This window comes from Symphalangus syndactylus, chromosome 14 (assembly GCF_028878055.3).
Source record: "Symphalangus syndactylus isolate Jambi chromosome 14, NHGRI_mSymSyn1-v2.1_pri, whole genome shotgun sequence".
In the NCBI taxonomy this organism is placed as follows: domain Eukaryota; kingdom Metazoa; phylum Chordata; class Mammalia; order Primates; family Hylobatidae; genus Symphalangus; species Symphalangus syndactylus.
Window position 1 is genome coordinate 22236230 of NC_072436.2, and position 16153 is coordinate 22252382.

A 16153-nucleotide genomic window follows, 5' to 3' on the forward strand; every position below is an offset into this window, starting at 1 on the left:
GTCCACACCCCTACCCCAGGAGGCTTGTGACCGTTGCTCTGGCGAAGGCAGAATAGCTAACCAGAAAGCCATGCGTCCCCACCTAACAGTAAATGTGAATGTTTTCAGGAGAGTTTGTCCTAGTCCAGAAGGTACACTCCATTTGCCACATTCGTTTTTGATTTGGATGCTGAGTCCCTGATCTGTTATGGCTGGAATCCATGAGCTATCAGCTCCACTTAAGAAAACCCCACCTCCCTCCCACCCCTCTCCCAAAACCCAGCTCAGCCAGAATAATTATTCCTTTCTCCTAACTCATCTTCTGTGCTGCTCTAGTTCAGGGTGACTAACGTAGCGGAGGACTTTTTGCCCTTTTCAGAAGACTCCCAGGGGAGTTTCGCAGACACATAGCTTTAACTTTAAGTAGCCTTGGGAACCAGAGCCCGGTTAGATTATGTTTTTAAAATAAAAATAAGTGTTAGTAAAGTCAGGGAAAGCCGACTGGAGACATACAGACCTGGTCAACAATTTGCCCTTGCCCTTGGTTTTCATCAAATGCTAGGTCTGAAGCGGCTTTAACATTTGTCACATTGGATAATTATACCAACAGTGCAAATTGCTCCTTTGTCTTGGAGGGGGCGGGACGGGCTGGTGGTCGCTGGACTCCTGAGCCTGCTGCTGACCTTTAGGAATAAGCTTCAGTCCCCTTCCCCCACCCCAAGCTGGAAGGCTGGCTGAGGGCTTGCTGTCTTGGGACAGAAGTCCCAGCCATCTTTCTACTGCTCTTGGAGAACAAAGTCTTAAAATAATAGGGTATTCTAGCTGGGTGCAGCAGCTCATGCCTATAATCCCAGCACTTTGGGAGGCCAAAACAGGAGCATCACTTGAGCCTAGGAGTTCGAGATCAGCCTGGGCAATATGTGAAGACCTGTCTCTACAAAAAATAAAAAAATTAGCCAGGCATAATGGCACATGCCTGTAGTCCCAGCTACTTGGGAGACTGAGGTGGGAGGATTGCTTGAGCCTAAGAGGTTAAGGCTACAGTGAGCTGTGATGGTGCCACTGTACTCCAGCCTGGGCAACAGAGCAAGACCTTGTCTCAAAACATAATAATAATAATAATAATAATAATAATAATAATAATAATAACATGTTCCTTTGCTTTGCCTTGTCTCCTCTATTCATATACGTCCCCAGAGTAATATGTGTGCAGGAGGATTTAATATTGCCTCACATTGACCAGCTCACTTCTTCCTTTGCATTAACAGGACAGGGCAGAGAACACAAACTGGCTGTGAATTGTTGTTGTTGTTGTTGTTGTTTGGCCCACACAGGATATTTTTTAATTTGAGTCAACACTTTTTTTTTGGACTTCTATTTTAGAATCAGGGGTTCATGTGCAGGCCTGCTGCAAAGGTACGCTATGAGATGCCAAGTTGTAGGAATGAATCTGTCACCAAGGTAGCGAGCTTAGCATCCGATAGGCAGTTTTTCTCAATCCACCCTCCTTTCCCTTCCCCCTCTAATAATCCCCAGTGTCTGATGCTCCCGTTTGTGTCCATGTGTACCCCGTGGTTAGCTCCCACTTGTAAGTGAGAACATGCAACATTTGGTTTTCTGTTTCGTCGTTAGTTCACTTAGGATAATGGTTTCCAGCTGCATCCGTGTTACTGCAAAGGACATGATTTCATTCTTTTTTTATGACTGCATAAAATGGTGTATATGTCCCACATTTTCTTTTTTTTTTTTTTTTTTTTTTTTTTGAGACAGAGTCTCGCTCTGTCACCCAGGCTGGAGTGCAGTGGCGCAATCTCGGCTCACTGCAAGCTCCGCCTCCCGGGTTCACGCTATTCTCCTGCCTCAGCCTCTCCGAGTAGCTGGGACTACAGGCGCCCTCCACCACGCCCGGCTAATTTTTTTGTATTTTTAGTAGAGACGGGGTTTCACCATGGTCTTGATCTCCTGACCTCGTGATCCGCCCGCCTCAGCCTCCCAAAGTGCTGGGATTACAAGCGTGAGCCACCGCGCCCGGCCCCCACATTTTCTTTATCCAATCCATCGTGGATGAGCACCTAGGTTGATTCCACGCCTTTGCTGTTGTGAATAGTGCTGTGATGAAAATACAGGTGTGTGTGTGTCTTTTGGTAGAATGGTTTATTTTCCTTTGGGTATATACCAGTAATGGGATTGCTGGGTCAAATGGTAGCTCAGCTCTTCATTCTTGAGTCAACACTTAGAAGGAGAATCCAAATCCTGATCAAAGTCTGGATTCTAGCTTCTCTTGAAAAACTAGAATAAATGATTTCCCTGGAAATTATAAGTTTCATATGAACAGAAACATTGTAGATTTGTACACAGCCCTAGCTCCAAAATGTAAACCAGTATCTAGTATCTCAACAAATAGTTGATGAATGAGTGAATGGATGAATAAACAATGTCAGAACAACTCTACAATCAGCTGAAATTTAGCAGCGGCTGTTCCCCTTCACATGGAGAGTGTGCTGTCTAGTTTGCCACACTCCCCACCCCTCCTGCCTGTATTCTTCACTCATTTATGATGTCTGCCTGTTTCTCTAGGTATTAAGTCTGTGGACCCTCTTTTCATGATAGTTCTGCAGTCTGTATCTGTTTTGTTAAGAGACCCTGGGGAACTCAGAAATATGTCTCATCTGAAAGCTGATTAACCACTTTAATGACAAAATAAAAATCTAAAACTTACGTGAGGGGCAGTGGCTCACATGTATAATCTCAAGAATTTGGGAGGCTAAGGTGGGAGAATTGCTTGAGGACAGGGGTTCAAGACCAGCGTAGGCAACAAAGCAAGACTCTATCTCTGCAAAAAAAAAAAAAAAAAAAAAATTTTCTTAATTAGCTGGGATGTGTAGTGCATGCCTGTAGTCCTAACTGCTTGGGAGGCTGAGGCAGGAGGATTGCTCAAGGCCAGGAGTTCGAGGCTGCAGTGAGCTGTGATTGTGCCACTGCACTCCAGCCTAGATGACAGAGCAAGACCCCCATCTCTAAAAACAAACAAACAAACAAAAACACTTGTATGAATAGTTTTCTAGATCTAATAAAAAATATTACTTAAGGTTATTTTTAAAATAAATAAAAGCATATGCTTAAAATAAGAGCATTTAGTTTTTGAGCCTCTCTGTGAACAAAATACGTATTTGTTTTTTACTTCTGAGTACAAATTACCACAAATTTAGACACTTAGAGCAACACCCCATTTGTCCTATAGGTCAGAAGTCTGGGATAGTGTTTCAGGCTGTTTTTGCGTTGCTATAAAGAAATATCTGGCCAGGCGTGGTGGGTCACGCCTGTAATCCCAGCACTTTGCGTGGCCAAGGCGGGCGGATCACCTGAGGTCAAGGGTTCAAGACCACCCTGGCCAAGATGGTAAAACCCCATCTCTACTAAAAATACAAAATTAGCCAGGCATGGTGGCATGCACCTGTAATCTCAGCTACTCAGGAGGCTGAGGCAGGAGAATCGCTTGAACCTGGGAGGTAGAGGTTGCAGTGAGCCGAGATTGTGCCATTGCACTCCAGCCTAGGCAACAAGAGCAAAACTTCATCTAAAAAAAAAAAAAAAGAAAGGAAGAAAGGAAGAAAGAAAAAGAAAGAAAGAAAAGAAAAGAAAAAAAAGAAAAGAAAAGAAAAGAAAAGAAAAAGAAATACCCGAAGCTAGGTAATTTATTTAAAAAAAAAGATTTAATTGGCTCATGGTTCTGCAGGCTGTACAGGAAGCATGCTACTCCTGGTGAGGGCCTCAGAAAACTTACTCACGGCAGAAGGTGGTAGAGAACAAGCACATCACATTGGCAAGAGCAGGAGCACAAGAGAGTGAGCAGGGAGGCGCCATATGCCTTTAAACACCCAGATCGCACATGAACTCTGAGCAAGACCTCACTCATCACCAAGGAGATGGTGCTAAGCCATTCATGAGGGACCCACCCCTATGTTACAGTTACCTCCCACCAGGCCCCGCCTTCAACACTGGGCACTACATTTCAACATGAGATTTGGAGGGGACAAACGTCCAAACCATATCCGATAGTATGACTCATTTTCTGCTAGGATCTCACAAGATTAAAATCAAGGTGTTGGTTGGCTGCATTTTCATCAGCAGCTCGGGGTCCCCCTTCAAGCTTATTCTCGTTGTTGGTAGAATTCAGTTCCTTGCCCCCATTTCCTTGCTGGCTTCAGCCGGGAAGCATTCTCAGCTCCTCGTGGCGGCTCTCCGGTCCTTCCACTTGACCCAACAATAGTGGGTCTTCAAAGCCAACAATAGTGTGTCAAATGCTTCTGATGCTCTGGATCTTTTGGACTTCTGATAACATCCAGAAAAAAAGCTTTACTTTCAAGGGCTCGTGCGATTCAATCAGGCCCACCTTGACAACCTCCCTAAATTCAACAAGGCCATGAACGCAGCATAATCATGGAGTGAGAGCTCTTCATAGTCACAGGTTCTGGAAATGAGGGCATGGAATCTTCGAGGCCAGTTTTAGAATCCTGCTCACCATACAATCATGTTTTCTTAGAGATATGTGACATGATTTCCCAAAGATTTTCAGTCTTGGGTTACATTCATACAAGGAAAATGCCATGAATGGGGGTGGTGATTACCGTATTCTCCTCTGCACTGGGCAATCACGTCTGGGGATATTACACTTAATTCTGGGTGTCAGAAATAGGAGAGAAATGGTGAAGCAAAACTGCATTAGTCTGTTTGGGGTGCCATAACCGATACTATAAACTGGGTGACTTGTAAACAACAGAAATGTATTTCTCACAGTTCTGGAGGCTAAGAAGTCCAATACCAGGGTGCTGGCAGATTCCATTTCTGGTGAGGCCTCTTTTCCCGGTTCACAGATGCTGTCTTCTTGCTATAACCTGACATGGCAGAAGGGGTGAGGGGTTTCTCTGGGGTCTCTTTTATGAGGGCATTAATCCCATTCCTGAGGGCTACCCCCTCATAACCTAATCACTCCCCAGAGTCCCCACCTCCAATACCATCACCTTGGAGGTTAAAATTTCAACATAGGAATTTGAAGGAAACATAAACATTCAGTCCATTGCAATCGCTAAGATCACAAATGGATTCAAATCCCTGTGGTGTATTTTATTTCCTTCCCCATAATACATCTATTTTTATTTTGATAGAAAAGTAATTTTTTTTTTTTTTAAGTCAGAGTGTCGCTCTGTCACCCAGGCTGGAATGCAGCGGCACGATCTCGGCTCGCTGCAACCTCCACCTCCTGGGTTCAAGTGATTCTCCTGCCTCAGCCTCTCAAGTAGCTGGGATTACAGGTGTGCACCATCATGCCTGGCTAATTTTTGTATTTTTAGTAGAGACAGGGCTTTATCATTGTTGTCCAGGCTGGTCTCAAACTCCTGACCTCAGGTGATCTGCCTCAGCCTCCCAAAGTGGTAATTTTTAAAACTCTCCACCAATGAAAAAATTAGACACTCCCAGATCTGCCATGTTTGTTTTGTTTTTCACCCCGCCCCAGACCCAAGAGGTATGCTATCACAGTTTGAGAAATAGGGATATATAGGAACTGCAAAACCCTGCCCCCATTCATCCCACCTAACCTCTCCCAATCAGCTTTTCCCAGCCAAATGACATCATACTAATTTGCCTTCCCTTCCAACCCAGAGGCCTCCGTCTTCTCATTCAACGTGCATTTATTCAACCTGCCTCTCTCATCCCCAGATACACCCGTTTCTTTCCTACCTCTCATAGTGCTCATATTGTCCTTAATGCAGGAGTACCCTCCCTGTCCCCTTCAAGCCAAACACCCCCCCATTCTTTAGGATCCAGCTGAAGTCTGCCTTCCTCAGTGTGGTTGTCCTCAGGCTACTTCATCATAGATTCATCTTTTCCCTTCTCCAGAATGTTAAGGCGTTTCCATCTGAGCCACATGGTTAGCAGTTGATTTATAACAGCCTTGTATTTTGCTCTGGTTATTTCATAAACATACAACTTGTCTCCTAAATTACAGTCTACGTCTCTAAACAGTAGCACCATCTTTTTTATTTTTCTCTTTTTTTCCTGGGAGAAAAGGCCACCCAAGCAGAACAAACAGTAAATGGCTCATTAATTCTTCTTTTCTTTTATAATCTAACTCAGCTTCCAGCCCCACTTAAAGATCTGCACCCTCTCTTCTTTTTATTCTCACCAATTGCCTTCTCATCTCTGTCTTCTGATTCCTTGGAATAAAATACTGGGAAATGTAAGATAGAGAGTTTTAATGGGAAAGTGCACAAAGAGGCCCACAGTCTCACCCTGAGATCCCAGATTATATGAGGCCCTAGTTTTATTCTTAGCAATCTGCCTTTTTTCCTTCCCAGGATTTGTCCCAGTTTGTAATTAAGTATTTGTGTATGATATTGTATAACTATGTGTGTGTTTTACTCACTAGAGTGTAAGCCCTCTGAGGGTAAGAAAGGACCCCACAGGTTTTGCTCCCCATGATATCCTAAGCACAGCTTAAAGCCTAGCCCTCATTAGATGCTTAATACACTTGTGGAATAAATGAAAGGATGAATAAAAACTGCAGACAAGGTATCTTGGTGGGTCTTTGCATTCTTGTTCCTCTACTGAACAACTATCTGGCTCTTTCAGGCGACACAAGATGTACAGAGAGCAGATGAACCTCACCTCCCTGGACCCCCCACTGCAGCTCCGACTCGAGGCCAGCTGGGTCCAGTTCCACCTGGGTATTAACCGCCATGGGCTCTACTCCCGGTCCAGTCCTGTTGTCAGCAAACTTCTGCAAGATATGAGGCACTTTCCCACCATCAGTGCTGGTAAGGTTCATGGGATCAGGCAAGGGCGACTGACTTTCTCCCAGAGAGTCTGGGTAAAGCATCCCAGGCCAGGCTCCAGAGTGGAACATTAAAGGCTTGACACTGACACCTGAGAGACAGAAGAGGAACATACACACTGATCTTTTTCCCTCTGAAAGAGATCCTGTAAAGATAATCTCATCCTGACCCCATAAGGAGGTACGCTGTTGTTCGGTACACCTAAAGGAAGGTGATCGCTACCATTTCTTGAGTGCTGCTTTTGAAGTAGGCGACGCATTCTCTTTCATCCAAAGACCTCATGGCATGGATATTACCATTGCCATTTTACAGATAGGGAAACTGAGACTCAGAAAGGTTAAGTAACTTGGCCAAGGACCTAGGGGGTGGAGCTGGGATTCAAACACAGGCCTGCTGATTCCAAGTCTGTGCTGTCAAGCACTAAGACAATCTAAATGACACAGCAAATTATTCGCAGAGACAAAAGCAGCCTCAGTCTCCCAGCCAGATATTGCTGGAGTGTCCACTGAAGAGCTAGAGAGCAGGGGTCTGGGACACAGCAGGGAAGGAGGCAACAGCCTCCTGGGCTCCAAGAGATCTCCCACGAGTGGTCAAGGGCTCCAGGCTACATCACAGTCTCCCCTCTGGTGATCTGAACCAGAGTCAAGGGACCTCCATGTTGTAGGCTCTCCCAGGAACAAGACTGGAAGTTCTCATTGCCCTTCTCCTCCTTTGCAGATTACAGTCAAGACGAGAAAGCATTGCTGGGGGCGTGTGACTGCACCCAGAGTAAGTGACCTGGCCCCGCCCCCACCCAGCCTCTTCACCCTCACAGCTGTGCAAACCCCAAAATCCACTCCAGTGGTGACCTTGGGCAAGAATGGAAGGAGCATGGCTCTCTGCCTAACCCCTGAGAACTCAATGTTTCTCCCCATCCACCCACAACAAGAAAAGGCACTTAAGGGGAAGAGTTGTATAGGCCCCGCTGGGCAATGCATGGCCCAGGAAAAGCATCATCAACATCACTGAGGAACTCATCAGAAATGCAGAGTCTCACTCTCCTTCCGAATCAGAATCTGAATTTTAACAACATCCTCAAGTGATTGGAGTACGCTTTCAAAGTCAAGAAGCAAATGGTTCCCACTATTGACAAAATATTAGAATCAGCCGGGCTCAGTGGCTCACGCCTGTAATCCCAGCACTTTGGGAGTCCGAGGCGGGTGGATCACTTGATGTCAGGAGTTCGAGACCAGCCTGGCCAACACAGTGAAAACCCGTCTCTACCAAAAAATATAAAAAGTTAGACGGGCGTGAGAGGCTGAGGCAAGAGAATCGCTTGAACCTGGGAGGTGGAGTTTGCACTGAACTGAGATTGTGCCACTGCGCTCCAGCCTAGGCAACAGAGTGAGACTCCAGCTAAAAAAATATATATATAGATGTGTGTGTATATATGTATATATATGTGTGTATATATGTATATATATGTGTATATATATGTATATATGTGTATATATGTATATATGTGTATGTATGTGTGTATATATGTGTGTGTGTGTGTGTGTGTATATATATATATATATATATATATATGTATTAGAATCACTGGGGGAGCTTTAAAAAGTGTTCCTGCCTGGCCTCCACCCCCAGGGGTTTTGATTCAAGTTCAGATGGTGAGGCCCAGGTGATTCTAATATAGCCAGAGTTGAGACTCACTAGGATAAGTGATTAATGGCGTCAAAAAGCTAGGGCTGAGAGTGGTAGAGCTCCCCTCCAGGAGTGCTGTGACCTGGTTATAGGTGGGTCTGGACCCTAAAGCCCTCAGGCCAGTCATCACCAGCCATGAGTGGCCCCGTCCCTTTACTTCAATGTGTGGAACACACATCAGAAATGTCTACATGTGACTACATCTGATGGAGCGTGTCGAAATGTATTAGTCCATTTTTACACTGCTGTTAAGAAATGCCTGAGACTGGATAATTTATAAAGGAAAGAGGTTTAATTGACTCACAGTTCTGCAGGCTTAACAGGAAGGATGGCTAGGAGGCCTCCGGAAACTTACAATCACGGCAGAAGGGGAAGGGGAAGCAAGGTACATCTCACATGGTGGCAGGAGAGAGAGGATGCAAAGGGGGAAGAGCCCCTTATAAAACCATGAGATCTCGTGAGAACTCACTATCACAAGAACGGCATAGGGGAAACTGCCCCATGATCCAACCGCCTCTCACTGCATCCCTCCCTCAACAATTTGAGATGAGATTTGAGACAAGGGGATTACAATTTGAGACGAGATTTGAGTGGGGACACAAAGCCTAACCATATCACTAAGGTTTGAAAATAAAGGTTTACAGGGCCCCAGGCTTCCCTTTTCTTCAGTTAAGCACCTGCCGTTGACCATTTTATAGAACACAAGGTGAGTGAGGTATTGTCCTGACCCTCCAGGACCAGGGACAGGGTAAGACAAGTGAGGTGCCCAGGATGCAAAATTTAAGGAAGTAGCACTCCCTGCACCTAAGAAGCTCTCACTTGCCAAGCCCTGGTCCCAGCCCAGGTGTACAGTCTTAAGTAGAAAGCGGCATAGATAAACAAGCTAGTCTAATATAACAGAAGGCATAAGTAGAATCTACAAAGATGTAGTTGAAACACAAAGAGGAAAGGGTTCATTCTTATTAGGAAAACATTCTTTGGGGTTTTCAGTAAATGTCTTCACTGTAATTTTTACCCTTTTCCCATACCAGCAGAAAATGTACTTTTTTTTTTTTTTTTTTTCAAAATGGAAGTCTCACTAATTTGCCCAGGCTGGTCTTAAACTCCTGGGCTCAATCGATCCTCCCACATTCACTTCCCAAAGTAAAAAGTACTGTCTTGAGCCCCTGGACACCGTCACTTTGGCCTGACACCATGGTGTTTACCCTGCAGGCTATGGAGAGCACATCCTAGTCTTTAGGGTCTCATTACATAAGAGGAAAGCAAAGTCAGCTGGGCTTATTGAAGGAACAGAGTCACAAGCCTGGGCTGAGGCCCGGAAGCATGGTTAACTCACCCTTCTGCCTCTCACAGTTGTGAAACCCAGTGGGGTCCACCTCAAGCTGGTGCTGAGGTTCTCGGATTTCGGGAAGGCCATGTTCAAACCCATGAGGTAAGTGACTGCCTTCCTCCTTTCCACACCCAGGTGGGGTGGCCCTGGGAAGATTTGGACCAAAAACTAATAAAAGTGACCTAAAGTCTTTCTGCCAGTTATTCAAAGATTCTCTAATCTGCCCAAGCACAGAACTGTTTGGGGTGATAATAATAATAATAATAATTGAAAATACTAAGAGCTTGTCTTTATCAGGCCCTTACTAGCATCTATGCCACACAATGACCTTGGATCACGAGCAAGCTTATGAGCCAGATACTCTTATAATGTCCACTTTACAAATAAAGATACTGAGGCTGAAAGAGACCATCTCATCCCAATCTTCCAGCTGCAAACAGTGGACCCAGGATTCAAACCCAGGCATCTGGGTTGCTAAGTTCACACTCCACCACTTTAATTGATCCCCACTTTTTTCCAGGGAAAGCACTCTCTTTTTGACATCAAAAAGTTTACAGACTTGTATACCACAATACTTGTTTCAACTGAAAAACTAGACAATCAAGAAAGGCTACTAGGAAGTCAATTACATGTTTACATTAATTTATATTTTATTCATAACAACAGCAACTACATGCCTTGAAAATTTTGTAAAACATATAGATGAGTGAAATAATATGTATTTAGTCCTTAGACAGAGCTTGGTGTGAGTTTGGGTTTCTGGCCCCCAAAGGATCTGCAGCCCACAGGTTGGGGTCTCCTAGAGTTGGGCCCCAGTGCCTTAGCCCAGGGGAGTGTTCCTCCTTGAGATGATGAGGTGACCTGCAGAAAAGAAAATCACCCCAAGAAGGGCCACGTTAACCCAGTCATGCTTTCCTCCAGAATGTGTTTCTTCCAGTGGAATACAATCAGACTGGCAGATTCCAAACCTTCAGCCATTCGAGGGGAGGCCCATTGAAAGCCCCAGTAGATGGTTCTTAGGGCAGGGCCTACTTGAATAAGCACTGAATAAAGAGTTTGAGTCCCAACTGCTTTGGCAAAAGCACCTTCTTAAAGAAGGGGTTGGAGTGGATCAGCTGCATGTTAGATTCACTTGAGGAGCCTTTAAAAATCCTTATGCCTGAGTCCCACCCTCAGGGAGTCCAGTGGACTAGCTCTGGGGGCTCTTCCTGTGATCCCAAGGCCCAGGCAACCTTGAGAACCACTGCTGTATAAAGAGTTCCTCTGCTGGGCACAATGGCTCACACCTGTAATCCCAGTACTTTGGTAGGCCAAGGCGCGTGGATCACCTGAGGTCAGGAGTTCAAGACCAGCCTGGCCATCATGGTGAAACCCCATCTGTACCAAAAATACAAAAATTATCCATGCGTGGTGGTGCGTGCATGTAGTCCCAGCTACTCGAGAGGCTGAGGCAGAAGAATCTCCTGAACCCAGGAGGAGGAGGTTGCAGTGAGCTGAAATCATACCACTGCACTCCAGCCTGGGCAACACAGGGAAACTCTCTATCTAAAAAAAAAAAAAAAAAATGAGAGAGTTCCCCCATTTTTCCTATGTGAAAGATCCAAAAGCCTAGTTGTTAGATCAACTTAAAATTCTCCAGAAATGTACATGAAACAATTGAATGTCTGCTTATATTTATGTTGATTTTAAAATCTCATCATATAAAACAGTATATCGATTTAGAAATATTGCTTTTTTTTCTCCCACTATAGATTTTACTTGTCAAAAATTTGGGGCATTGGTTGTCATCATCACTTAGAGTCAAGTTGGGGGTGAATGTCAAATCAATATTAAATTATTTCCCCACTCCCCTCCCCCATCACCACCAACAACCTGTTGTAACCAGTTACACTAGGCAGTAAAATCAATGCAAAGTAGTCATACCAGGTTAATGTATCTGTCCCAAACAAAATAAAGTGATTGACTATGCCAGGACTTGAATATAGAGACTCCTTTCCAAGGGACAATTTCAGGAGAGACCTCATCTTGTATTCAGGCATATAGTGTACTAAAATATGTAAATAAATACATTGTGTCCCTTTGAAATGAGAGCTATAACAGCAAATACACATGACAATTAGCAGAGTTTCCACAAGTAGACATGTGACTCTTTGGCACAATGCTCAGCTGAACACAAGAGCCACCAGTGAGGTTCTGGTTGTTATAGAGCTAAAATTATTGTTACAGTTAGTCGGGCACGTATAATATATACTCAAAAGACAGTGCCAGTTAGATAGAGGCAACCTAAGGAACACTGATAAACATGAGATGTTCATAAAAAGCATAAAAGTAATGATAAATCTGCAAATGCACCACAAATCACCAGGCCTACAGATTCTGTTCTCCGAGCAAAATTTTTATGTGGCACAATAGGATGTCTCTAATTTTTTTTTTTTTTTTGAGATGGAGTTTCGCTCTTGTTGCCCAGGCTGGAGTGCAGTGGCACTATCTCGGCTCACTGCAACCTCGGCCTCCCGGGTTCAAGCAATTCTCCTGCCTCAGCCTCCCGAGTAGCTGGGATTATAGATGTGTACCACCACACCTGGCTAACTTTGTATTTTTAGTAGAGACAGGGTTTCACCATGTTGGCCAGGCTGGTCTTGAACTCCTGACCTCAGGTGATTCCCCTGTCTTGGCCTCCCAATGTGCTGGGATTCCAGGCGTGAGCCAATGCATCTGGCCGGATGTCTCTCATTTTTTAAAACTGGAAGCTAATATGCAATGGATGAGCTCCACTCTCAGTTCTTTTGTATCAGGGAGGAAAAACTTCTAGAACCTGTAGCATTTCCTTTGCAGGAAAATGAATTAACATAACTCACAGCCTAAAACATCTCTGCCTGGTCAGTTAAGACAAATACAGGCAGGCCGGGCACGGTGGCTCACGCCTGTAATCCCAGCACTTTGGGAGGCTGAGGCGGGCAGATCACGAGGTCAGGAGATCAAGACCATCCTGGCTAACACGGTGAAACCCCGTCTCTACTAAAAATACAAAAAATTAGCCGGGCGTGGTGGCGGGCGCCTGTAGTCCCAGCTGCTCGGGAGGCTGAGGCAGGAGAATGGCGTGAACCCAGGAGGTGGAGCTTGCAGTGAGCCGAGATCGAGCCACTGCACTCCAGACCAGGTGACAGAGCGAGATTCCGTCTCAAAAACAAAACAAAACAAACAAATACAGGCATAGCTCGCTGTATCTGCATTTCACTTTATTGCACTTTGCAGATACTGGGTTTTTTACAAAGTGAAGGCTTGTGGCAACCCTGCATCAAGCAAGTCTATCGGTGTCATTTTCCAAACAGCATGTGCCCACTTCGTGTCTCTGTGTCACATTTGGTAATTCTCACAATATTTCAAACTTTTTTTTTCTGAGACAGAGTCTCACTCTGTTGCCCAGGCTGGAGTGCAATGGTTCAATCTCAGCTCACTGCAACCTCCACCTCCTGGGTTCAAGCGATTCTCTTGCCTCAGCCTTCCAAATAGCTGTGACTACAGGCGCCGCCCACCACACCTGGCTAATTTTTGCATTTTTAGTAGAGACGGGGTTTCACCGTGTTGGCCAGGCTGGTCTCGAACTCTTGACCTCAGGTGATCCGCCCACCTCAGCCTCCCAAAGTGCTAGGATTATAGGCGTGTGCCACCACGCCCAGCTAATTTTTTCTATTTTTAGTAGAGATGGGGTTTCACTGTGTTGGCCAGGCTGGTCTCGAACTCCTGGCCTCAAGTGATTGCCAACCTTGGCCTTCCAAAGTGCTAGGATTACAGGTGTGAGCCACTGTGCCTGGCCTAAATGTGTGTTCTGACTGCCCCAACAACTTGCTGTTCCCCCAATCTCTCCCTGTCCTCGGGCCTCCCTATTCCCTAAGACACAACAATATTGAAATTAGGCCAGTTAGTAACCCAAGGGCCTCTAAGTGTTCACATGAAAGGAGGAGTGTCATATCTCTCACTTTAAATGGAAAGCAAGAAATTATTCAGGAGGCTAGTGAGGAAGGCATGTTGAAAGCCAATAAGCCGAAAGCTAAGCTTTTGGTGCCAGTTAAGGCAAGTTGTGAATGCAAAGGAAAAATTCTTGAAGGAAACTAACAGCGCTGCTCCACTGAACACACGAATGATAAGAAAGCAAAACAGCCTCACTGCTGATATGGAGCAAGTTTAAGTTATCTGGATAGAAGATTAAACCAGCCACGTCATTACCTTAAGCCAAAGCTTAATCCAGAGCAGAGTTCTAACTCTCCTCAATGAAGGCTGAGACAGGTGAGAAACCTGCAGAAGTTAGAAGATAGCAGAGGTTGGTTCATGAGGCTTAAGGAAAAAAGCCATCTCCATCACATAAAAGTACAAGGTGAAGCAGTAAAGTGCTGATGGAGAAGCTGCAGCAAGTTATCCAGAAGATCTAGCTAAGATCATTGATGAACGTAGCTACACTAACAATAGATTTTCAGCGTAGATGAAACAGCCTTCTGCTGGAAGAAGATACCATCTGGGACTTTCCCCATAACTAGAGAAGAAAAGTCAATGCCTGGCTTCAAAGATTCAAAGGACACACTCGTATACATATGTAACAAACCTGCACGTTGTGCACATGTACCCTAGAACTTAAAGTGTAATAAAAAATAATAATAATGATGATAAAGATTCAAAGGACAGGCTGACTCTCTTGTTAGGTGATAATGTCGCTGGGAACTTAAGTTGAAGCCAATGCTCAATTACCATTCAAAAAATCCTCAGGCCCTCAAGAATGATGCTAAATTTACTCTGCCTGTGCTCTATAAATGGAGCCACAAAGCCTGGATGACCACACATCTGTTAACAGCATGGTTTACTGAATATTTTAAGCCCACTGTTGAGACCTTACTGCTCAGGGGAAAAAGAAAAAAAAAAAAAAGATTCCTTTCAAAATATTACTCTCATTGGTAATACACCTAGTCACTCAAGAGCTCTGCTGGACATGTCCGAGGAGACTAATGTTGTTTTCATGCCTGCTAACACAACATCCATTCTGCAGCCCACAGATCAAGGAGTCATTCTAGCTTTCAAGTCTTACCATTTTTTTTTTTTTTTTTTTTGAGACGGTGGGAGTCTCACACTCTCTCCCAGGCTGGAGTCCAGTGGCACAATCTCAGCTCACTGCAAGCTCCACCTCCTGGGTTCACGCCATTCTCCTGCCTCAGCCTCCCGAGTGGCTGGGACTACAGGCACCCACCACCATGCCCGGCTAATTTTTTGTATTTTTAGTAGAGATAGGGTTTCACCGTGTTAGCCAGGATGGTCTTGATCTCCTGACCTCGTGACCCACCCGCCTCGGCCTCCCAAAGTGCTGGGATTACAGGCGTGAGCCACCGCGCCCGGCCAAGTCTTACAATTTAAGAAATATGTTTCATAAGGCTATAGCTGCCATGGTTAGTGATTCCTCTGATAAACCTGGGCATGATCATTTGAAAACCTTCTGGAAAGGATTCTCCATTCTAGATGCCACTAAGAAAATTTGTGATGTGTGGAAGGAGGTAAAAATATCAACATTAACAGGAGTTTAAAAGAAGATTGATCTCAATCCCCATGGATGACTGTGAGGGGTTCAAGACTTCAGGGGAGAAGGTAACTGCAGATGTGGAAATAAAAGAGAACTAGAATTAGAAGTGGAGCCTGAAAATGTGACTGAATTGTTGCAACTGCATGATCAAACTTGAACAGATAGAGTTGCTTTTTTTTTTTTGAGACGGAGTCTCGCTCTGTTGCTCAGGCTGTAGTGCAGTGGCACGATCTAGGCTCACTGCAACCTCTGCCTCCTAGGTTCAAACAATTCTCCTGCCTCAGCCTCCCAAGTAGCTGGGACTACAGGCATGCGCCACCATGCCTGGCTAATTTTTTGTATTTTTAGTAGAGATGGGGTTTCACCGTGTTAGCCAGGATGGTCTCAATCACCTGACCTTGTGATCCACCCGCCTCAGCCTCCCAAAGTGCTTGGATTACAGGTGTGAGCCACCGCACCTGACCAATAAGGAGTGGCTTCTTACGGATAAGCAAAGAAAGTGGTTTCTTGAGATAGAATCTACGTCTGGCGAAGACCCTGTGAACATTGTTGAAATGGCCACAGAGGATTTAGAATATTATGCAAACTTAGTTGATAAAGCAGCAGAAGGGTTTGAGAGGACTGACTTCAATTTTGACAGAAGTTCTACTTTGGGTAAAATGCTATCAAACAGCATTGCGTGCTACAGATAAATCTTTCGTGAATCAATGCAGCAAACTTCATTGTTGTCTTATTTTTATTTATGTATTTATTTATTTATTTATT

At 44.8% G+C, this 16153-nt stretch overlaps 1 protein-coding gene across 1 annotated transcript in view; it reads left to right on the forward strand.

The window, feature by feature from the left end:
* Nucleotides 1–16153, forward strand: part of FAM20A (FAM20A golgi associated secretory pathway pseudokinase) — a 68228-nt gene that overhangs the window by 43306 nt on the left and 8769 nt on the right. The window contains exons 2-4 of the mRNA XM_055243898.2: nucleotides 6610–6794; nucleotides 7530–7580; nucleotides 9849–9927. Coding sequence (XP_055099873.1) covers nucleotides 6610–6794; nucleotides 7530–7580; nucleotides 9849–9927 — 315 coding nt within the window. The remainder of the gene's footprint in view (nucleotides 1–6609; nucleotides 6795–7529; nucleotides 7581–9848; nucleotides 9928–16153) is intronic.